This window comes from Equus caballus, chromosome 19 (assembly GCF_041296265.1).
Source record: "Equus caballus isolate H_3958 breed thoroughbred chromosome 19, TB-T2T, whole genome shotgun sequence".
Taxonomy (NCBI): domain Eukaryota; kingdom Metazoa; phylum Chordata; class Mammalia; order Perissodactyla; family Equidae; genus Equus; species Equus caballus.
Genome location: NC_091702.1, coordinates 49,764,254 through 49,787,815, shown reverse-complemented (window position 1 = coordinate 49,787,815; position 23,562 = coordinate 49,764,254). Strand labels below are relative to the sequence as shown.

Below are 23,562 nucleotides of genomic sequence, written 5' to 3'. Positions count from 1 at the left end.
ACTAAAAATTTATCTTAAGGAAAAAATATTACAAGCTTGTAAAATGTTTGTACAATGATGGTCAATGCCAAAAGCAACAAAATAAATTTGCATAAGTGACCCCATACAAATTTTGAAATAGCTACTCTTTATGCAGCACATATGAGCTAATTTTATACATTATCTTCTTTAGTTGTCACAAGAGCTCTGAGTTATTATATTATTTCCATTTTCCTCTGCAGATGAGAAAATTGTTGGTCAGAGAAATAACGAGATGTGCCCAAGCTCAACAATTTAGAAAGTGGCAGATACAGAATTAAAACAAACTTGGTCTGACTTCAACAGCCAAGGTTCTTTAATTTAGATTACATTTATTGACAAGGAAAAACATATATCACAGTGTTAAATAAAAATGCAGTTTATAGAACAGCTGCACAGTTTGATTCCATTTTGTAAAATACACACATACCTATAGATATTAGACATATAGATTTGCATGGGGAAAATTCTAGAAGGATATACATCAAAATGTTAATAAAAGTTATAACTCATGTTTGGGAAATTTTTTTTCTTCACGCTTGTTTTTGTCATTTTTCTACAATGATTACATTTAACTTATAAATGGAAAAACAAATCTACAAAACCAATGTCCTTTGAAGTTGCAAATCATAGCCTATCGCTTATTTTACTCCAAACCCAGAGTCCATTTGCACCACACATTTTCAAATACATAAATAAGGCAGATCATTCATATATTTGTGCTCAACAAACATGTCTTGAGCACCTACTATGTTCTAGGTACTCTTACATAAATGATTCTACCTCAGTGTACCTGGATTCTGCTCCAACTCTGGTTCCTAACCCTCACCCTCCCTTCTGCTATAAGGCCATTGGACAGTGTGATTTTAGAAGCCCTTCTCACTGCATCTCCTCTCCTCCCTCCTGCCCTCCAGCCGTATATATCTAATTCAACAAGAAAACACCTTGAGGTTTGAGTTCCTACAGCCAAGACAGCCCCTCCCAGAAAGGATGGAAAACAGCTGCTCAGCTTGAGAGAGAGAAGAGGATGCTCCTGCATCAAGGAACTGCCAAGGGGTGTGTGAGGGTGGGGAGGAGGGCAAACTCTCCTCTCTATACTAATGGTGAGGAAAGATCCATATGACTTTGGTAACATGAGCGTTAGGAGGACTAAACTCTTCCTGGTACCAGTGAAAACAGCATCGGCACTGTTTGTAAAGGCAGGATCAAAAAATGGTTTAAAACAATTAAAAGAAAAAACACACCACCATACCAATTGGAGCCTAAAGAAGAATAACGTTTAGCAGGACCATTGAATAGCACAGAGCCCAGCACAGCCGACGAGGTGGGGATTTGACTTAACGACTGCAGTACCCTCTGTTCAGGCAGGGGCCCTCGTGTGGTGGGACGCGTGATCGATTATTGGCTAACTAACATTCTGTTGTCGATTAGAGGGGTGGTACCTGAACAAGCCGATTTCACACACACCGCTGTGAACCTCCGCAAGGAAACGAAGAGGGTGCCGCCCTAGAGCACCGATTCACCGGGCCCTGACGCCCAGCGTGTGGTCATCACCTCTCCCCTGTGCTCCCGTCCACACTGCGCGTCACCCGCCGCCGCACTCCAGGCTGCGCCCAGAGCGAGGCAGCCCTTCCCGGGGCATCAGCGGGCACCTCGTTCCCGGCCAGGCGGCCGCCCGCGCGCCCGGAAGAGACCGTGCGCTGAGGCCGGAACAAAGCCCGTGGGCATCATCGTCGCGCGCTCCCCGAAGGTCACCTAGACGACCCAGCCCCGCCCCACCCACAGCGTCTGGCAACCTAGACCACAGACCAGCCCGGAAGGAGGCAAAAAATGGAAGGGCCTCTAGAAGAGGATCCGGGGGAATCCTTGAGACCTGAAAGCACAGCCAAGTCCCCAAATGACAGCCACACAGGTGACCAGGAAGACAACTGGGAGAACCAGAACGAAGAGGAGGCAGATGACCAGACTACCCAAAGATTATCTCACCAGGCTGAACCCAGAATATTTGGCCAAACTGGCTACAAAGGAACTGAACACCTTGGGCGTAGAACATCTGATCAGGCTGACCTCGGAGCATCCAACTATGCTAACGTTGATGCTCATGGAGTGCCTGAGCAGGTTGACCGAAGAATGTCTGAAGGGACAGACAGCAAGGCATCTGGCCGAGCTGATTATGTAGAGACTGAACAGACTGACAGCCAGATGTCTGTTCCAGGTGAGCAAGGAACTTCTGAACAGATGGAACCAAGATTGTCCAGACAGACTGAAAGCAAAAGAGCCTCTGAACAGAGTGACCACAGAATGTCTGGCTGGGCCAACCAAAGCACCTCTGAACAGATTTACAGCAGATTGTCCGGCCTAGTTCAAGGAAAAATTCCTGCACAGATTGACCATACAATGCCTGCCCCGGTTGACCACAGAGCATCTATAAAGACTCACCACACAACGTTTGCCCAAGCTGTTCAGCTAGCAGAACAACAGGCTGCTGACCAAGCTGACAGCAGTGTTGATAACCTGACGGTTGACAGGGCTGACAACAGTGAATCTGACCAGGTTGACCACTTTATGAACGAGGGCGACAATGACACAGAAGCCAACCTATTTGACTATGGAGCACATGGCCAGTCTGACGACGAAATATTTACCCTATTTGGCCCCAGCAAGGAGAGCGAAGAGGCTGACTTCAGCATAGAACCCTGTACATTTGAGGCTAGCCAAACAGACCTCAGCAATTCCAAAATTTCAACTGAAACTGACACTGAAAATGTAACTGATACGCAAGTGTTCGACTCACTTGATGGCAGATTCATCAATAATTTCCAAGCAAAAGACCAAGCCCTTTCCCAAAGACTTCCCTCCATCTCATCCAAACCGGATTATGTCAGCAGACAGGAAACAACTCAAGCCATAGAAACCAAGCGTGTAGGTGAAAGGGATATTTGATACCCACTTCGGGGGTTGGAAGCCAAGCTAGGGGCCTGTGGTGGTGGTATGGGGGGTTGTGATATGTGTGACCTATAGATTTCAGGAAGGGCAAGAGAAGGGTGAGAAGTAAAGAAATTTGTTGCCTTCTCTGCTACCCTAAGGCCATTGAGGAAGGATCAAGGAACGAGGACTCAGGAGACCTGGGTTTCAAGTCCTAGTTCTGCTGCTGTCTCTGAGACACTAAGTCATTTCCCCTCCCTGGGCTTCTATCAAAGGAAAGGAATTTGGAGTGAATTGGAGGTGCCTGTGAAGGGAAAAGTATTTAAAGTAGATTGGAGATGCCTAGGTACCTCCCAGGACTTGAGATGCATTATATTGCCTGGAGGATCAGCCAGGTCTCTCAAAATAATGTGTCTTTTCTCCACCTCCTGGTGTTTGGATCCCATCAACACTGGATTCCACTGATAATAGCAACAAGAACGGCAGAATTCTTGGGGCTTTTCAATTTATTAAAGACTCTGTGGGGGGATATTTCCCTTTTAGGATGATGCTTCAGAATACCGGAAAGGAAAGCGTTCTCTTGTACACAGTCAAACTTACAGGAGGTGGTTCCCTCCTACAGTCTATGAAGATCCTTATCAAATTTCACTGCAATACGTGGAGAAGCACCACATTCTGCAAATATTCCAGGTAAATCTCTTAATCCCTTTCTTTATGAGTTTTACAGTAATTATAATGTAAAAAACAAATTTTTTTCAATAAGTATAAGAAAGAGCCTTTCATATGTGGAAGATAACAAATACATGGATAAAGAGAACAGATTAGTAGTTACCAGAGGGGAAGGGGGTTGGGGGGGGGTGAGCGAAAGGAATAAAGGGGCACATAGTATGGTGATGGATAAAAATTAGACTACTGGGGGTGAGCATGATGAAGTGTATTCAGGAATTGATAAAGAATAATGTACACCTGAAATTATACAATGTTACATACTATTATAATTCCAATAAAATTACTTGGGGGAAAAAAAGAGCCTTTGCTGTAAAAGGGATATAATCTCATTGAGCAGTAAGTGCGTTAGGATGTATTAACCAAAAGTAGTAAATGGTAAACACTAAATGGATGATATTTATCATGATATGAAGCCCTTCAGAAGGATTAGAGATCAAGTAGGTTGGTTGATAGGGAAAAATTTAGCTAAGGGTTAAAGTTTGAGCCAACTAGGAAGGAAGGACAAAATATTGGCAATTGAACAGGAGAGAAAAAGGCTTTCTAGGCAGGAATATAATACTTTCAAAAGGTGACAAACCTGTGGCCATCTAAGAAACCACATTCTGTAGGAGAAAAAAGAAGCAGTTAAAAGTTGCTTCTAATTCTTGAAATTACAAATCTTATTGACCTCAGGATATGGGGCTGGAACCTTCTTTAAAGTCTAGCATTCCTTGGCCAATACAGAATTCCAGGAGATTATCACTTTTATAAAATTTCTGTTGTTTGGCGAATTGTTTTTGTTTCCCCGACATGTTTATTTTTATGATAATATTACTACCCAGAAAATCATATATACATATATAATAACCTGTACTTGTGAAGAAACTTGGTGGGGAGAAAGGAGTAAAATAAGAATGGTGCACCTCAAATGAAAACTTCTGAACTGGAAAAGTTGAAGTCTAAAGAAGAAGAGTGTAGAGGAAAGAGCACAAATTTTGCCATCTGTTGGCGCAAGGCTCCAACCTAATGTCGCCACTTCTTATCTTTGCATGTGATTTGAGGAAAATTACTTAATTTCTGTGACTCTCAGTTTCCTCATATAAAATAGGTACAAGTGATATTTACTACCTTAATTCTGCTCCATGCCTTTTCCTTCTTAAAATGTCCTTTTGTGGGAGAGGGATAATGGCTGGATTTTCTAGCTTTAATCAAAGAACTACTAATTATTAAACTGACAGATGAAAGCTGTTGAAGAAAGTAGAATTCTAATCACTTTATAAATGATTTTCTTCATCTCTCAAGGAAAAACAATGCTTATGCATGCAATGTCGTTATAAGAGAAATTAGTTCTCAAATGTGTGTTCAGTAGAAACATATATGAAATACATAATTGGTGGGGGTGGGTTAAACAGACTTCAATATTTTATTTCTGAAAGCCCCATTGTTATTCCCTGCAAATGAGAATTCTGTTTACTTTATTATAATTTGGGGGGTTATTCAACAACAACAAAAGTTTGGAAGTGAATCTCTCACGTTTTATATATGCTTTCTCATTTATTATTACAAACACTGAATATCATTTTCACCATAAGGAAAGTTCTATGTAAAATCATATACTAGCGTTTAAAAAATTTTATTCAAAATACTTTCCTTTGACTTTTCTTCAAAGCCAATAATTTATTGATTTCTCAGTCTGGCAAGATCATAATTCTCAAAACAGTAACTTTCTGCAAAACTTTCTCACTACCTCTTTCATCTTGGAAACTAGAAAAATATCCATTGCTCCTTATTACTGAATTTTCATTTTTCCAAACTTTACCTTAATTTGCCTAATTTTATAAGTAGTAAGAAAGTAATTTGTCACTTTGTGGAGATCTGTGAATTTCTGTAAGCCACTGTGGTACACGTTAGGTTAGTACGGAAGATGCCTTCAGGTGTAACCTGACCACATCGCCAGCGCAACTCGGAACCATAATGTGGCGCCTTTCTCTCTCTCTCTCTCTCTCTCAGCAGATCACTGAAAACTTAGTCTATGAGAAACCAGAGGACCCCCTGAGATTTATGCTGAGCCAGGTATGGAGTAGGAGAGAAAGAACAACCTTTCTTATTCTGTTGATTGTAAAGTATAGCACACATACAGGTGTATAAGCCAAGCATGTACAGCTCAGTGAATTATCATGAAGTGAGCATACCTGTCGCTACCAGTCAAGTTAAAAAATTAAAACATCGCCAGCATCCTAGAAACCCCCTTCTTTTCCCTCACAGTCATTACTCTCCACAAAGGGACTATGATTCTGACATTTATGATAATGGCTTCCTCACTTTATAATTTTACCACTAAACATGAATCGTGAAACACTTTGTTAGGTTTGTCAGCTTTTTCAATTTCATATAAAGGATTTATTTCGCTCAAAATTATGTCTATCAGCAAAATTATGTCTTGCTCAAAATCCGTGCTGTTATGTGTGGCTGTAGTTCATTGTCATTGCTGTATAGTATTCACTGCATGAAAGGCCACAGTTTATGCATTCTATGATGAATGTGGACATTCAAGTTGTTTCCAGCTAGTACAATAATTTTCTTATGAGCTTTCATGTATATGTCTCTTGGTGCACATATATGTACATTTTCCTTGAGTACATACCCAGACAGTGATTGCTGGGTCATAAGATATGTGTTTGCTCAGCTCTAGTAGATTATTTCAAACAATTTTCCAAAGTGATTGTACCAGTTTACGCTCTCAGCAGTAGTGTATATTAGAGTTCCAGTTGTTTTACATCCTTCCCACTTATATCCAACAGTTAGTATTATCCGTCTTTTTAGCATTAGCGATTTTTTTTGGTGGATAATAATAAATCATTGCAGTTTCAATTTGCTTTTTCCTGATTCCTAAGGCAGTTGTATATCTTCTCATTTGTTTATTGGCCATTTGGAAATACTTCTTTTTCTATTGTATTGTTTGTCATTTTTTACTCCTCTGTAACAGTTTTCTGTATATTCTGGTTATCAGCTCTTTGTTGATTGTGTTTGTTGCAGGTATCTTTTTCCGCTTTCTCCTTTCCCTTTTTATCTCTTAAAGGCACCTTTTGATGAACAAAAATTCTTAATTTTGATGTCAAATTTAACAGTCTTTTTATTTCTCATTAGTACTTCTGGTGTCCTATTTTACAAGTCTCTCTTAGCCCAGGTTCCTCACCATAGTCCCCTGTATCATCTAGTAGAAGTTTGTCTGTCGGGTTTTTTCTTTTGCTTTTTAATTTTGTTTGTTGCCTTTTATATTATATCCAATCTATCTGGAATTGATTCTGTGTAGGGGGTGAGGTGGGGTCAAGTTCCATTTTCTTCCAGTTGACCAAGGACCTTATATTAAAAAAACTGTACCTTGCACACTGCCCTTTACTTGATTCCTACAGTGTATTTGTCTATCCTTGCTCAAACACAGACTGTCTTAAATAGTATGCCTTACAACAAGACCACATCCATGAGAGCAAGTCCTCATGTCTTATTCTTCTTTAAAAATATCTTGGGGGTCCGCCCCATGGCCAAGTGGTTAAGTTCATGTGCTCCGCTTCCTTAGCCCAGGATTTCGCCTGTTCGGATCGTGGGCACTGACCTAGCACCGCTCATCTAGCCATGCTGAGGTGACGTCCCACATGCCACAACTAGAAGGACCCACAACTAAAAAGTATACAACTATGTACTGGGGGGCTTTGGTGAGAAGAAGGAAAAATAAAAACTATATATATATATATATATATATATCTTGGGTGTTCTTAGGCCTGGGCGTTTATATATCAGTATTTAGAATTATGTGTCAAGTTGCACAAGCACACACACACATGTGCACACACAGGCACAAAAGCATACACTGGGGGGATTTTTATTGGGATTGCACTGTATCCGTAGATCAATTTGGGGAGAAGTGACAGCTTGAAACGGTGAGTATTTCCAATTCTTTATCCTCTCCATTTGTATAGGTCTTTAATTTCTCCCAGTACAGTTATTATTTGCATAAAGGTTTTACATATCTTTTGATGCACTCATCCATAGGTATTTTATAACTTTGATGCTATTGTAAATAGAAACTTTTAAAGTTTCACATTCTAATTGTTGGCATATAAACATACATCTAATTTTTATTAATTTTATATCCAGCCACTTTACTAGACTCAACTTATTAATTCTAATCATGTATTTGTAGATACTTTGTATTTGTAGATACATGTATTTGTAGATATATATTTATATATATAAAATATATATTCTACATGTACAATCATATCACTTGCAAGTAGTGACAGTTTTATTTGACCTTTCCAATCCTTATTCTTTTTTCCTCCCTTGTCATATCACATGTATTGTTTATCTTCTCTTTGCCCCTTCAGATCCACCTTCCTCTCTTCTCTACCCTACGCAGAAGCTAATCTGTTTGGACTAGATCAGTAGGCTCTCCTTCCTTCTGACTTCCAGTTGGTTTAAGGTGACGGGAAACGCTGAAGGAAGACTGGAAGGAGGAAGGAGGGTGAGATTAGGTTTATTTCCCTGTCCTCTTCCCTTATGATCTGCCTGTCTTGAGTTGTTTGGAAGTGACGCCTCCTCTCAAGGCATCTTACTTTACATGACTCTTTGCTTCTGAATTCCATAATGTTCCCTCCTCCTGACCTTAAGTCCTAAGGTTAGGTCAACTTTTGCTAGCTTTGGATTATTGCATTATCTCCTGTGACTCCCCTATGCCTCATTCTTTTTAAATGGCCTCTTTTTGAATTAACCCTCATTGAATTCTTCTATTTTAAATGTGCCCTCTGTTTCCTGGATCTCCAGTAGAATTAATGTTGAGTAGATGTAGCTACAGTGGTTCACCTTGCTGGCTCTTGATGTTTAAAAAAAAAAATTTTCCCATTTAACCATTAAGTATGATGTTTGCTGTGTTTTACAGAAACTATTAATCATGTTAAGGAAGTTCTCTTCTAGTCTGTTTTCTGAGGGTTTTTTTTTATTATGAATCATTAAATTTTATTGTTATTTTTCTATATCTATTGAAATGATTGTATAATTTTTCTCCCTTATTCTGGTAATGTGGTAAAATATCCTTATTTTTCATTTTAAAAACTTTTCAAGGGTACATACAGAAAATTGTGCAGATCAAAACTGTACAATTTGAGTAATTGTCACTACCTGAACAGACTCATGAAACCACCAGTTAAGAGAGAGAATGTTACAGGCTCCTCGGAATCTCATGTAGTACCTATTTCCAATCATTACCCTTTCTCCACCACAAAACAACCACTCTTCTGACTTCTAGATTAGTTTGGCTTTTTTAGATTTTATATAAATGGAGTCAGATAATCTGTACTATTTGGGGGCTGTCTTCTTTCGATTGACATTATGTTTGTGAGATTCCTTCATCTTGTGTGTATTATTCATTCCTTTTCATTTCTGTATTCTCTGTTCCGAATCAGACATTTGGTTGTTTCCGATTTTCAGTTGTTATGAATATCGCTGCAGTGAACATTCATGTGCTTTTCTCTTGGTGCATATGTGCGTGCATTTCTATTGGGTTCATACCTAGAAATGGAATTGCTAAGTCATAGGGTATTGACATAAGTTCAGCTTTAAAAGATGGCTGCGAAAAAGTTTTCCAAAGTATTTGGACCAGTTTACACTCCCACCTAAAGTGGCATTGTTGTAGTTTTCTTCATGTTTCTTGTGCTGTGGTACTTTGAATTTCTAGGAACTATGGGCTTACAGTTTTTATCATATTTGGAAATTTGTTAGTCGCTATTTCTTCAAACACTTTTATGTCCCAGCTCCCTCCTCTGGGAACTCCAATTACACATATACTGGGCCACTTGAAGTAGGCTCGCAACTCACTGATGCTCTGTTCATTTTTTTTAAATTCTTTTTTCCTTTCTATATATCATTTTGGATACTATCTGTTGTTATGTCTTCCAGTTTACTAATCTTTTCTTCTGCAACATCTAAATACCATTAATTATAAAGTGCCAATGTATTTTTCATTGAGTACATTATAATTTTTGTAGTTTTCATTCCTAGAAGTTTAGCTTGTGCTAGAATGTTGATATCTCTACTTTACTTTTTGAACATAGAGAATACACTTAAAATGCTTTTTTAAATCTTCTTCTTTATATGCTTGGTACTATTTTTTAATTGAGATATAATTGACATATTGTATTAGTTTTAGGTGTACACCTGGTAATTTTTGATTGGTGCAAGATGTTATGACTTTAACCTTGGTAGGTGCTGGAGTTTTTTGTATTCTTATAAGTATTCTTGAGCTTATTTTGGGACCCAGATAATTTACTCAGAAACAGTTTGATCCTTTCAGATTTTGCTTTTGAGATTGTTTTAGAGCGGAGCAGAGCAGTGTTCAGTCTACGGCTAATTATTCCCCACTACTGAGGCAAGACCCTTTGAGTACTTTCCCCAATGCCCAGGATTCATGAGGTTCTCCAGTTTAACTGGTGCTAATAGGCACTGTTCCTGGTTGGGTCTTTCCATGGCCGCAAGTAGTTTCCTCAGACCCATGCACTGATCTGTACACAGGGGGTTACTTGAAGGGCACCTGCTGCGGATTTCCAGAGTTCTTTCTCTGCAGTTCTCTCCTCTCCAGCACTCTGCCCTGTGAACAATAGCTGCCGTGGTTTCCCCAGGCTCTCGGGTCCATCTCTTCAGCTAGGGGTCTGCAGAGTTCCTCTTGGGTTCTCTTTATCTACACTGAGGCCAGGAAATATTCTGAAGAGAGTAAGCTGGAGCAATCATAAGGCTCATTTCATTTCTTTCCTGTTTCTCAGAGAGCACTGTCCTTTGTTGCCTGATATCCATTGCCTTAAAAGCAATTGTTTCTAGTCTGTTGTCTGTTTTTCAGCTGTTTCAGACAGCAAAAAACGTGGTCACCATTAGAAGAAACAGAAGCTCCAAAACTTTGTGTTTTAATGCTTTTCATCTGTTTTGAAAATTTTTCAGCCACTAGTTTTTCAAATGTGGTTTCTATCCCCTTTTTTCTCTCTTCTCCTTCAGGGAACAGAATATTTGCTGGGAGTTCCTTTTTGTTATTTACTTTTAAATGTTTCTCAATTATAGAACATTTCCAACATGCAAAAATAGAGAATAGTATTTTTAACCTCCGTGTGATCATTACTCCTATTTAATAACTATCATCACATAGCCTATCTTGTTTGATATATACCTTACCTGCCTTCTCCTCCCCAGACTATCTTGAAACAAATCCTAGTCATAATATAACTCTATTTGTAAATATTTGAGTATATATCTCTAAAACATAAGGACTTAAAAAAAAATCTAACCTCAATCCTGTTATGACCTAAAATATTCTCAGTGATCCCTTAATGTCAAATAACAAGTCAGTGATCATATCTCACCAACTGTCTACTTTTTGTTGTTTTAACTGGGATCAAAATAAGGTCCATACATTCTGACTGATCGATAAATGTCCTAGATCTATTATATAAAGATTCACCCTTCATTTCTCTCCCTCTCTTTATTTCTTATAATATTCTTTATTGAAGTAACCAGATCATTTGTTCTAAAGAGTTTCCCAGTCTGGATTTTGCTGATTACTTTCCAATGATGTCATTTAACATCTTCTTCTGAACCCTATATTTTCTACAAATTGCTAGTTATAGTTACATCTAGTGCTTTCTTTAAATTCAGGTTCAATTTTTTATCTTGGAAAAATTACTTCCTAGGTGCTCTGGTCTGTCTCCATCAGTTGGTGCATAATGATCCAGCCATTGATGATCTTTTGTTCTATAAGCAGTTACTGATGATCATCACCCGACCCATTAATTCATTAGGGATTGCAAACTGGTGATATTCTAATTTTATCCTTCTTTTTTTATTTATTAGCCATAATATATCTCATCAATGATTTGGTTACCCTAAGGCACAGATTACATAGGAAAACAGGACAAATGCTTAACTCTTTCTCTTTATTTACCAGTTTTCAGAACAAAAATTTTTCATTGAATTCTCTAAAGGTAATCAACCTTTTTATTATTATTACCAACTCATAGATTTAAATATATTTCATGCATTTCATCCTTGCAGTTATTATTCTTGTTGGTGCTCTAATCTTCCTGTTTGAGACCAATGGGAACTTTTTTAGGATGACTCCTAGCACTTTTAACATTCCTTGTAATCTTTGATCACTTCATTGCTTGGTGCTATAACAAAAGATGCTCCAGAAACAACTTATACTTTTCCTGCCCCAAATCTGAAAGCAGCCACTTCTTTTTGCCAAATCTTGCTTTTTCTTTTTTAATTTCAGCCTTTCTAGTGGGTGTGTAGTAATATCTTATTGTAGTTTTAATTTGCATATCCCTGATGAACAGAAATGTTGAACAGCTTTTCATGTACTTATTGGCCATTAATATACCTCCTTTTATGAAGTGTTTGTTCAAATCTTCCATCCATTTTTAAATTAGGGTTTTGTTTTACTATTGAGCTGTAAATGTTTTTTATATATTATGGTTATACCGGTCTGTTATCAGATAAATGTGTTGCAAATATTTTCCTTCATTGCCTAGCTTTCCTTTGATTTTTCTTTACAATGCTTTTCAAAGAGCACACATTTTTAGTTTTGGTAAAATATGATTCATCCACCTTTCCCTTTAGAGTTTTGAGTCGTATCTAAGAAATCTTTATCTAACCCAAGTTGCAAAGATATTCTCCTATGTTGTCTTCTAGGAGATTTATCATTTTCACTTTAAAATTTAGGTCTATGATCCATGTGTAGGTAACTTTTGTGTATAGTGTTGTATGAGTTTTCCTTGATGCTGTAACAACTATTATAAACTTAGTTGCTTAAATCGACACACGTTTCTTATCTTATAGTTCCGAACGTCAGAAGTCTGGTACAGGTCTCCCCATACTAAAATGAAGGTGTTGGCGGCTCTCTTCCTTTCTGGAGGCTCTAAGGGGAGAATCCGTGTCCTACTCATTGGGTTACTGGCAGAATTCAGTTCCCTGTGTTTGTAGGACCAAGGTCCCCATTACCTGCTGATTGTGAGCTGAGCCATTCCCAATTTCTACCAGCCGCTGCATTCTTTGGCTCAGGGTACCCTTTCATCATCTTCAAAGCCAACGATGGCCAGTCGAGTCCTTCTCATGTGAGTTGTGCTCTCTTAATCAGTCTAGCTAGAGATTAATCAATTTTGTGGATCTTTTCAAAGAACCAGCTTTTGGCTTTGTTGAGATTCTCTATTCTTTATCTTCAATTTCATTATTTTTTGCACTTATCTTTATTATCTCTTTTCCTCTTCCTAATTTTGGTTTATTTTTCTCTTTTTTCCTAGCTTCTTAAGGTGAAAGCTTAGATCATTGATTTTAGACCTTTCTTCTTTTCTCCTCTAGACATTTAAAGCTATATTTCCCTCCAGGCACTGCTTTAGTTGCATCTCACAAATTTTGATATGTTGTATTTTCATTATCATTCAATTCAAAATATTTTCTAATTTCTCTTGTGATTTTTTTCTTTGACCAGTTATTTATTTAGAAGTGTGTTGTTTAACTTCCAAATATTTGGGGGTTTTCTAGATATGTTATTGTTATTGATTTCCAGCTTAATTTTGTTGTGCTCTGTACAATTTCAATCTTTTTAAATTTACTGAAACTTTTTTATGGCCCAGTATAGGTTCCATCTTGGTTAATGTATCGTATTCACTTGGGAAAAAAAAATGTATTCTGCTGTTGTTGATGTAGTGTTTTATAAATATCAATTAGATCAAGGAAACTGATAATGTTCAAATCTTCCATGTTTTTCTGGGGGTTCTGGTTTAGTTCTATCAGTTGCTGAGAAAGAGGTGTTTAAATCTTCTACAATGATTGTGGAATTGGCTAGTCTCTCTTTAAGTCTGTTAATTTTCCCTTCGTGTATTCTAAAGCTCTGTTATTAGGCATATGCACATTTGTGATCATTATGTCTTCCTGTTTAATTGACTTTTTTATCATTATGAAATGTCCATCTTTATCCTTGGTAGTAGTCTTTGTTTTGAAGTCTGTATTCCCTGATATTAACATAGCCAGTCCAGCTTTCCTATCTTACAGTTTACTTGGTATGACTTTTTTCACATGTCCTGCAATGCCTAAAATATGTATTTTCCAGCTCTTTTCAGAAAAAGTTTGCTAACCCCTGTTTTAGACCATTAACATTTAACCTAATTATCAATATGGTTGAATATAGATGTCTCATTTTATTATTTATTTTCTGTTTGTCTCTGTTTCTCATTCTTCTGCCCCTGTTGTATTGCCTTCTTTTGGATTATTTGAATAATTTTAGTCTTCTACTTTATCTACTGGCTTTTTGGCTATACCGCTTATTATTTTTAGTGATTGCTCTAGGGATTACAATATATATCCCTAACCTTTCACAGTATAAAGTTAATATTTGTATTACATCACATAAAAAGGAAACCTTATAATCATATAGGTCCCTTGACTCCCATCCACTATCCTTTAGGTTAATCTCATCATAGGTATCACTTTCTACATATGTGAAAAGCCCCATAAGGCAACAATATAATTTTAGCTTTAAATAATCATGTATATTTTAAGGAACTTAGGAAAAAATAATCTTTTACGTTTACCCAAATAATTTCTATTTCTAATGTTCTTCATTCATTTGTGAATTTCCGAGTTTCCATCTGAAATTGTTTCCCTTCAACCTGAAAAACTTCTTTTACCATTTCTTGTATTGCAGGACTGCTGGCAATGAACACTTTTAGTTTTCCTTTATCTGAAAATCTATTACACTTTCATTCTTGTAGGACATTTTTTATGGATATAGGATTCTGAATTGACTTTTTCCCTAAGCTCTTAAAAAATGTGCTTTCACTACTCTCTACCCTTCACAGTATCTGATGAAAGGTCCACATTGTTGCTCCCCTATACATGGTATGTCACTTCTCTCTATCTGCCTTTATGATCTTCTCTTTTTCTTTAGTTTCCAGGGGTTTAATCATGATACTCATTGGACTTTACCTTTTTGGGGGTTAGCTTGGCTTCTTGAATCTGTAAATTTATGTCTTTCATTAAATTTGGGAAGTAGTCTGCCATAATTTCTTCAGATATTTTCCTGCCACATTTTCTCTCTCCCCCTCTTTTTGAGACTCAAATTAACCTTACACTAGCACCTTTTGATGTTATACCACTGATCCCTGAAGTTCTCTTCATAGTTTTCAAGTTTTCTTTCTCTCCAGATCAAATAACTCCTTGGCTCTAGTTTCAAGTTCGCTGACTCTTTCCTCTGTCATCTATATTTGGCTGTTAGCCCATCTGGTGAATTTTTATTTTTCAGTTCTAAAATTTCTATTTCTTTTTTTTTCTATATTTTCTGTTTATCTTCTGGCATTTCCTTTATTTTCTTTCACTTCTTTTCTTTACTTCATTGAGCATAGTTATAATAGCTGATTTAAAATGCTTGTCTGGTAATCTCAACATTGGGTCATCTTGGAGTTGCTATCTCTTGATTGTTTTTTCCATTTATTTTTTATATTTTTCTGTGGTAAGAACATTTAACATGAGAAGTACCCTCTTAACAAATTTTTAAGTGTATAATATGTTATTGTTGATTATAGGTACAGTGTTTTATAATATATCTCTAGAACTTATTCATCTTGCTTAACTGAAACTTTATACCCATTGATTAGTATCCCATTTCCCCCTCCCCCTAGCCCCTGGCAGCCACCATTCCATTCTTTGATTCTATGAATTTACACTTTAGATAACTCATATAAGTGGAATGATGCAGTATTTGTCTTTCCATGAGTGGCTTATTTCACTTAGCATAATATCCTCATTCATCCATGTTTTCACATATTGCAGAATTTCCTTCTTTTTTAAGGCTGAATAATATTCCACTGTATATATATACCACATTGTCTTTATCCATTCCTCTGTTGATTGACATTTAGGTTGTTTTCACATCTTGGTTGTTATGTATAGTCTGCAGTGAACATTGGAGTACTAATATCTCTTCAAGATCTTGATTTCAATTCTTTTGGATAAATAGAGCAATCTCAAAAGTGGGATTGCTGGACCATGTGTAGTTCTATTTTTAACTTTTTGAGGAACCTTCATACTGTTTTCCATAGTGGCTACACTATTTTTCATTTTCACCAACAGTGTGCACAGTTTCCAATTTCTCCACATCCTCGCCTACATTTGTACCTTTTTTTTTTTTATAATAGCCATCCCAACAGGTATGAGGTGATATCTCATTGTTGCTTTGATTTGCATTTCCCTGATTGTTAGTAGCATTGAGGATTTTTTCATTTATCTGCTGGCCATTTGTTTGTCTTCTCTGGAGAAATGTCTGTTCAAGTCCTTAGCCCATTTTTAAATTAAGCTATTGGGGTTTTTTACTATTGAGTTGAAGGAATTCCTTACATATTTTGGAGGTTAACCTCCTATCAAATATATGATTTGTTGGGGCCAGCCTGGTGGCACAGTGGTTGAGTTCACGCTTTGCTTCAGCAGCCCGGGGTTCTCAGGTTTGGATCCCAGGCATGGAACTAGCACCCCTTATCAAGCCATGCTGTGGTGGGACCTCACATAAAAGAGAGGAAGATGGGCACAGATGTTAGCTCAACAACAATCTTCCTCTAGCAAAAACAGGAAGATTGGTAATACGTGTTAGCTCAGGGCCAATCTTCCCCCCCCACACACACACACACACACACAAAATAATTATATATATATTTGTGATTCGCAAATATTTTCTCCCATACTGTAGGGACCTCTTTATTCTGTTGATTGTTTCATTTGCTGTGCAGAAGCTTTTTTGTTTGGTGTAGTCCCACTCATCTCTTTTTGTTTTTGTAGCCTGTGTATTTGGTGTCATATCTGTGAAATCATTGCCAAGACCAATGTCATGATATTTTTCCCATGTGTTATTTTCTAGAAATTTTACAGTTTCAGGTCTTATGTTTAAATATTCAATCCATTTTGTTGATTTTTGTGTGTGGCATAAGATTAAGGTCTAATTTTATTCTTTTGCGTGTAGATATCCAGTTTTTCCAGCACCATTTGTTGAAGAGACTATCCTTTCCCCCTTGTGTATTCTTGGCACCTGTGTTGAAGATCAATTGGCCATGTATGTATGAATTTATTTCTCGGCTCTGTATTCTGTTCCATTGGTCTATATGTCTGTCTTTATGCCAATACTGTACTGTTTTGATTACTGGAGTTTTGTAATATATTTTGAAAAAAGGAAGTGTGATGCCTCCATCTTTGTTCTTCTTTTTACTGCTTAATTTGGCTATTAGGGTCTTTTGTGGTTCTATATGAATTTTAGAGTTTTTTTTTTCTATTTCTGTTTTTAAAAAAGCGTGACATTGGGATTTTTATAGGGATTGCATTGAATCTGTAGATTGCTTTAGGTACTATGGACATTTGAACAATATTAATTCTTCCAAATCACGAACATGGGATATTTTTGCATTTATTTTCTTGTTTAATTTTTTTATCATATTTTATAGTTTTCAGTATACAAGTCTTTCACTTCCTTAGTTGTTTATTCCTAAATATTTTTTTTTTGGTGCTGTTGTAAATGGGATTGTTTTCCTAATTTCCTTTTCAGATAGTTTGTTGTTAATATATAGAAATGCAGCTGATTTTTGTATGTTGATTTTTGCATTCTACAACTTTACCTAATTCATTTCTTAGTTCTATCAGGGTTTGTTTGTTTTTTTGTAGAGTCTTTAAGGGCTTTCTATAAGATCATGTCATCTGCAAACAGGAAGAGTTTTACTTTTTCTTTTCCAATTTTGAACAACCTTTGGGTAGAAGAAGAAATCAAACAGGAAATTAGAAAATACCTCAAGACAAATGAAAATGAAAACACAACATGCCAAAATTTGTTGAATGTAGCAAAGGGAATTCTAAGAGGGAAGTTCATAGCAATAAACACTTACATTAAAAAAAAAAAAGAAAGATCTCAAATAAACAACCTAACTTTACATCTCAAGCAGCTAGAAAAAGAAGAACAGACAAAGCCCAAAGTTAGCAGAAGGAAGGAACTAACAAAGATTAGAGCTGAAATAAATGATATAGAAAATAGAGAAACAATAGAAATAATGAAACTAAGAGTTAGTTAGACAAAGGAGTTACACTTAGCTAGACTCAGGAAAAAGAGAGAAGAATCAAATAAATAAAATCAGAAGTGAAAGAAGAGACATTACAACTGGTGCTACAGAAATAAAATGGGTGATAAAAGAATACTATGAACAATTCATTATATGCCAACAAACTGTATAACCTAGAAGAAAATGGATAAATTCCTAGAAACATACAACCTACCAAAACTAACTCATGAAGAAAGAGAAATACTGAGTAGACCTAAAACTAGTATGGAGATTGAATCAGTAATCAAAAACCTCCCAACAAAGAAAAGCCCAGAACCAGATGGCTTCATGGTGAACTCAATTAAATATTTAGAGAAGAATTTACATCAGTCTTTCTCAAACTCTTCCAAAAAACTCTCGAGCAGGGAACACTTCCAATCTCATTTTGTGAGGCCAGCATTACCAATACCAAAACCAAAGACACAAGAAAAAGAAAACTACAGGCAAAGATCCCTGATGAACGTAGATGCAAAAATCCTCAACAAAATACTAGCAAAACAAATCCAACAGCACGTTAAAAGGATCATACCCCATGACCAAGTGGATTTATCCTTTGGATGCAAGGATCGTTCAACATATGGAAATCAGTTCAAGTGATACACAACATTAACAGAATAACGGGTAAAAATCATGTGATTGTCTCAATAGATCCAGAAAAAGCATTTGACAAAATTCAACACCCTTTGATGATAAAAACTCTCAGCAAACTAGGAATAGAAGGAAGTTACCTCAACATAAATAAAGGTCACATATGAAAAACCCACAACTAACATCATATTCAGTGTTGAAAACCTGGAAGTTTTTCCTCTAAGATCAGGAACAAGGCAAAAATGCCCACTCTGGCCTCTTCTGTTCTACATAGTACTGGAAGTGCTAGCCAGAACAATTAGTCAGGAAAGATATATAAAAGGCATCCAAACCAGAGAAGAAGGAGTAAAGGTCTTTTCCATTTAAAATGGATTGCATTTTCTAGGTTTTCTGTCAGTAGGAAAATTTTAGATTGTATTCTGGACAGTGTGAATATTATGTTGTGTAGACTGAGTTCTGTCATATTCCTCTGATGAATGTTGACGTTTTTGTTTTAGCTGGCAGTTCATGTGGTTATGTTCAAATTGTAAGCTCTCTCTTGCCTTCTGTGGTTGATGGGTCGTAGCTTGGGTCCATTCTTTAGGTCTTTGTTGCACTACTTTGAATCTGTCCTGTGAATGCATGCTTCAAGGGTCAGCCTGAGTCTTGTCCAGGGTTCATACACAGAACTGGGGAGTCTTCTTTCTTCTAGGATTCCCCCTCGCTCTTCAGCGTCTGGCCTTATTTGACCAGCTTCTTCCCCTGATTCCTCCATCCAGAAAGACAGTGGGCTTTCTATCAGAATTTTGGGCCTTCTTGAGCAGCCACACCTATGGCTGTGGCTGTGACTGTCATTGAGTCAAAGGTACAAAAAATGAGGAATTCGTTCCATGTTGATCACTTGCTCCAAGTTTAGACTTTCCTCCAAAACCTGCCTATCTTTGCATAGTCTCCAGAACCTTCAGGTAATTGTGGGGTTTTTGTTTTGTTTTGGTTTGGTTTTTCTTTTTTCAAGGGGGAAGGATTGTATTTTGTCCACAGTACATAGCTGTTATTTGTAGGATCTTGTGCATGTGTGAGGAAGATTGGCACTGAGCTAACATCTGTGCCAATCTTCCTCTGTTTCATGTGGGATGCCACCACAGCATGGCTTGACATTCAGTACTAGGTTTGCGCCTGGGATCCAAACCTGCAAACCCCAGGCCGCTGAAGTGGAGTGCTCAAACTTAACCACTACGCCACCAGGCTGGCCCCACAGGATTTATTTTTTTTAAGTGCTTACTCTTACATGTAGGAAGCAGATCTTCCTTTTTTATATATAATATACGCATTTAAAGTTTATCACATAAATATAAGTATGTGCTATTTTCACTCTGTTTAGTTTAAAATAGTTTATAATTTTCATTATGCTTTCTTCAACTTATGGGTTTGGGGACATTAGATTATTTATATAAATGATCAAATATTGGATTTTCTAGTTGCCTTTTGGTTAATGATTTCTAAGTCAATTGGACTTTGCTCATAGAACAAGACTTCAAGTCTTTGAAATATGTTGACTTGCTTTATGACGTAGCATATGGTTAATTGTTGTGAAGGAATTAATTGGAGTTGAAAAAGATTTGTTCTGCAATTATTGGGAAGTGTTGTAAATATATCCATTAGATCAGGTTTGCTAAACATGTTGTTCACGTTTTCCAATATGATTGTGAATTTGCCTGTCTCCTATAGTTCTGTCAATTTATGCTGTGTATATGCAGTTGGGGCTATGTTATTAGGTACACTGAATTTAGAATTCTTGTACCCTTCTTGTAAATTGAACTTTTTTCTCATGAAGAGGTAGAACGTGAACTCTAACTACTCTGTTCAATGTTGGTATTGCCATACCAGGTTTATTTTAGTCAATGCTTAAATGGTATATATTTTTCCATCCTTATCACTTTTAACTTTACTCTGCCCTTAAGTTTTAGATGTCTTTCTTACAGATAGCACCTATTATAATTTTTATCATTATTCAAATCTGACAGGCTTTTAATTAAAGCATTTAGTCCATTTATGTTTGATGTTATTAAAGATATGTTGTGTTTGAGTCTATTGTCCTACCATATGCTGTCTCTTTGTCCTATCTGTCGTTTCTTTTCCTCTCCTTTTTGCATTCTTTTATCACTCCATTTTTCTCTCTATTAGAAGTTATACTCTCTTAATTTTTAGAGGGATGGTTTTGCATTGAGGTGATTTTTAAAAATTAATAGACTTTATTTTTTAGAGTAGTTTTAGGTTTATAGAAAAATTGAGCATAAAGAACAATGAGTTCTCATTTACTCCCTTCTCCTTCCCCCGTTCCCCACCCCAGGTTTCCCCTATTATTAACATCTTACCTTAGTGTGGTGTGTTTTTTAAAGTTGATGAACCAATATTGACACATTATTATTAACAGAAGTCCATGGTTCATATTAGGGTTCTCTCTTTGTGTTGTACATTCTATAGGTTTTGACAAATGTATATGATGTGTATCTATAATTACAGTGTTGTACAGAATAGGGTCACTGCCCTAATGATCCTCTTAACATTTGTTAATGGTTCCCCTAGAGATTACAAAATGTATTCTTGACCTATCAATGTCTAAGTTATTGTACCAGGTCAGTACAAGGACTTCTGTATTTTAAATTTCTACATATTTTAACCCCACAAGATATGGTAATCCCACGTAGACCAAAACTGAAAGTGGAAAAAATTCTTTTTCATTCTCCTCAGGTACAGGAAATGATAAAAACCAGAGACAACCCTGAAACCTACAATGAATGAATCTCTCCTCAACATTGTTTACGACCATCAATATCAATACTCTGTTCAATTTGCCGCTCTGAAAAGTAGTTTTTGAATGGTCATTGGTAGTGACTCTGCCTAAATGTGTTCTTAATTTTTAAGTAAAAATCCATAGGGTATCTTTGTAAAATTCACATAATAGTTACAGATACCTCTGTCTAATCATACAAAAATATACACGTTATACTTATCCATGCATTGGTATGTCAATGCTCATTCCTCCAAAGCACTGAACAATAACAAGTTCACAAATCCCAAAGAGGATCAAGAAAAGAATATTAGCAATTTATGTGCACTTCTCTTAAAGCATACAAATCTATCATGTCTCCAAGCTGTCTATAAAATTTTTGATCAGAAAGCCTGTGGAAAATAATTTGTAACATCACTTTTTGTCTCTTTTATTGGAAGATGATTGTTGTAATATCTCTTATGTCTTAATACCTCCAACATGTTTCTACTATTTTCCTTTTGACCCTTCCTGTTATGTTCGGCCATTAGTAGACGTGATTTAATCTATTCCTACGGATGGCACTCTTCTCATTTTTAACCTACAGCAAAACTCAGACATGTTATACTACCCTTTACACACCTGTGGGAGAGGCCAAATGGCACTTCCTCATCACCTTTCGCCCCTGAAGTGTATCTACATCGGGTGGAATGTGTAACCAGTCAAACTGGTATTTAAAAGCAAAAAGCCTCAACGTGGTCCCTCTGGTATGAGAGGATCTGCCCAGCAGTCATGGCTGAGATGATCATCTGATGCTCTTTTCGTGAGCTGAACCTTTCATTTGATTTCCACTTGAACATTAAAGCAGACTTGATTGTTTATTTTGTTTCGCTGGTGACTTGATGCAAGTATGTGGTTGTATTACAATGAATTAAGCTTCCGTTTGAACAATCATGCATAAATCCTACTTTTTTTATACCTGAATTTCTTTTCTAATAATTATGTTAAAAAATCTCCTGCTTATATCTTCAAAGTTTGTTTAGTTTTTCTTCCAATTGTCCACAAAATGTGCATGTGCTCAGACTCAATAAACGTTCTCCACTCAGATAAGCAGCTTGTCCGTTGATCTTAGGCTGGGAAAATGAGGTGAAAGCTATAAATTTGCAGTGAACCTATGGGAAAAATTTGAGTGATGTGACTGTTACAATTAATCAGTTGTTTGAACAAAATAACCCAAAGATTGAAGGGACAACAATATTATTACTGATCAAAACCTTGGATGTTATCAGTAACATCTGAAATTAAGTACTGAAGTTAGTTCACTGGTTTTCAGCCCTAATACCAGAGAGCTTTTTATGTTTTTTAAGGCAGAACACCTCAAACCAGACCACACCAGCCACTTCAGCCCAACTCACTGGCTTTCTGTGTTGTGTTTCACAACTGTTACGTTGACCTTTTACAAGGAGAAGTAGACCAGAGAGGATGGGCTTGGTATGGTCCAGTGCTCCTGTCTGAACGTGTTTGACTGAATAGAGAAGTGAGAAAATGAAGACCAAGCCTGACTTTTAGCAACTCAGGCTCTCTACCAAAAGAACTGTCTAGTGTAGATCAGTGAGCTATAAGTATATTCAGTCCTTAGTCCCTAAATGGTAGGAAGTAGTCCCAAGCCAGGAGTAAACACTAAAGGTGAGAATCCAGGTGGGACTGGCTATTAATGAGAAGAGGAAGAAGAGTCCCAGAGATGGCCTTTTCAGAGGAAAACTGACAGAGGACATGGGCGGCCATGTAGGATAAAAACGTGGTGCGGAATAAGTGTCAATGTCAGAACAACCAGAAATCAAAAGATGTGCGCTCCCTTGATTCCCTTACAGGAACCCTCCAAGGATGCTTCTGAAGGAGGAGCTATACCTGTAGATATGGGGTGTGAGTGTCTCAGGTGTTGTTAACTGAGATAACATGTAAAAGCACTTAGAACAGTGCCTGGCACTGTCAGCTCTTATTATCTTAGTAGTTTTATTATCCACGGTATCAGTATTCGATTTTACCTGTGCAACCTGATGACCCTCCCTCACTGCGTTTCCCAGCCACTCTGATCTCCTCACAGTAATAGGAAAGTGAAGCTGCTCGAGCAGTTTTTCTGGGCCTGTCCCTTCCCCTCTTCCACTTAAAGATAAATGTGACATCATTTGTCATAGGGAAATGTAAATCAAAACCATGATGAGATACCACCTCACACCCACTAGGATGGCTAGAATCAAAAAGACAGACAATAATAAGTATTATTATTAACACTTATTAATAAGTGTTAATACACTTATTAATGTATTAGTAAGGATTAATTATTATTAGCTATAATTAAGGATGTGGAGATGTTAGAACACTTAAACACTGCTAGTGGGAACGTAAAATGGT

General features: G+C 36.9%; 2 protein-coding genes across 12 annotated transcripts in view; one reads left to right on the top strand and one right to left on the bottom strand.

Moving 5' to 3' along the window:
* The window catches only part of IGSF11 (immunoglobulin superfamily member 11), a 179,927-nt gene extending 178,187 nt beyond the window's left edge, over positions 1–1,740 (bottom strand). For 2 of the 6 annotated variants that reach the window (XM_023623720.2, XM_070243757.1), the window contains exon 1: positions 1,461–1,740. The gene's annotated coding sequence lies outside the window, so the exon portion shown is untranslated. The remainder of the gene's footprint in view (positions 1–1,460) is intronic. The other 4 variants (XM_070243758.1, XM_070243759.1, XM_005601966.4 and 1 more) reach the window with 3 other exon arrangements.
* Positions 1,571–22,260, top strand: TEX55 (testis expressed 55). 6 transcript variants are annotated; one of them, XR_002801845.2, is made up of 5 exons: positions 1,599–2,940; positions 3,487–3,633; positions 5,662–5,724; positions 16,694–16,783; positions 21,132–22,260. XR_002801845.2 is itself a non-coding variant. In XM_005601964.4 (4 exons), exons 1-4 carry the CDS (start codon positions 1,849–1,851, stop codon positions 21,180–21,182), a joined length of 1,353 nt encoding a protein of 450 aa, XP_005602021.2. In that variant the 5' UTR covers positions 1,571–1,848; the 3' UTR covers positions 21,183–22,260. The 6 variants fall into 6 exon arrangements, 3 of the variants coding, with proteins under 3 accessions (XP_005602021.2, XP_005602022.2, XP_023479486.2); XR_002801846.2 differs by having other exon boundaries at positions 1,690–2,940; positions 5,665–5,724; positions 21,132–22,257; XM_005601964.4 differs by lacking the exon at positions 16,694–16,783 and having other exon boundaries at positions 1,571–2,940.
* The last annotated feature ends 1,302 nt before the right edge of the window (positions 22,261–23,562 follow it).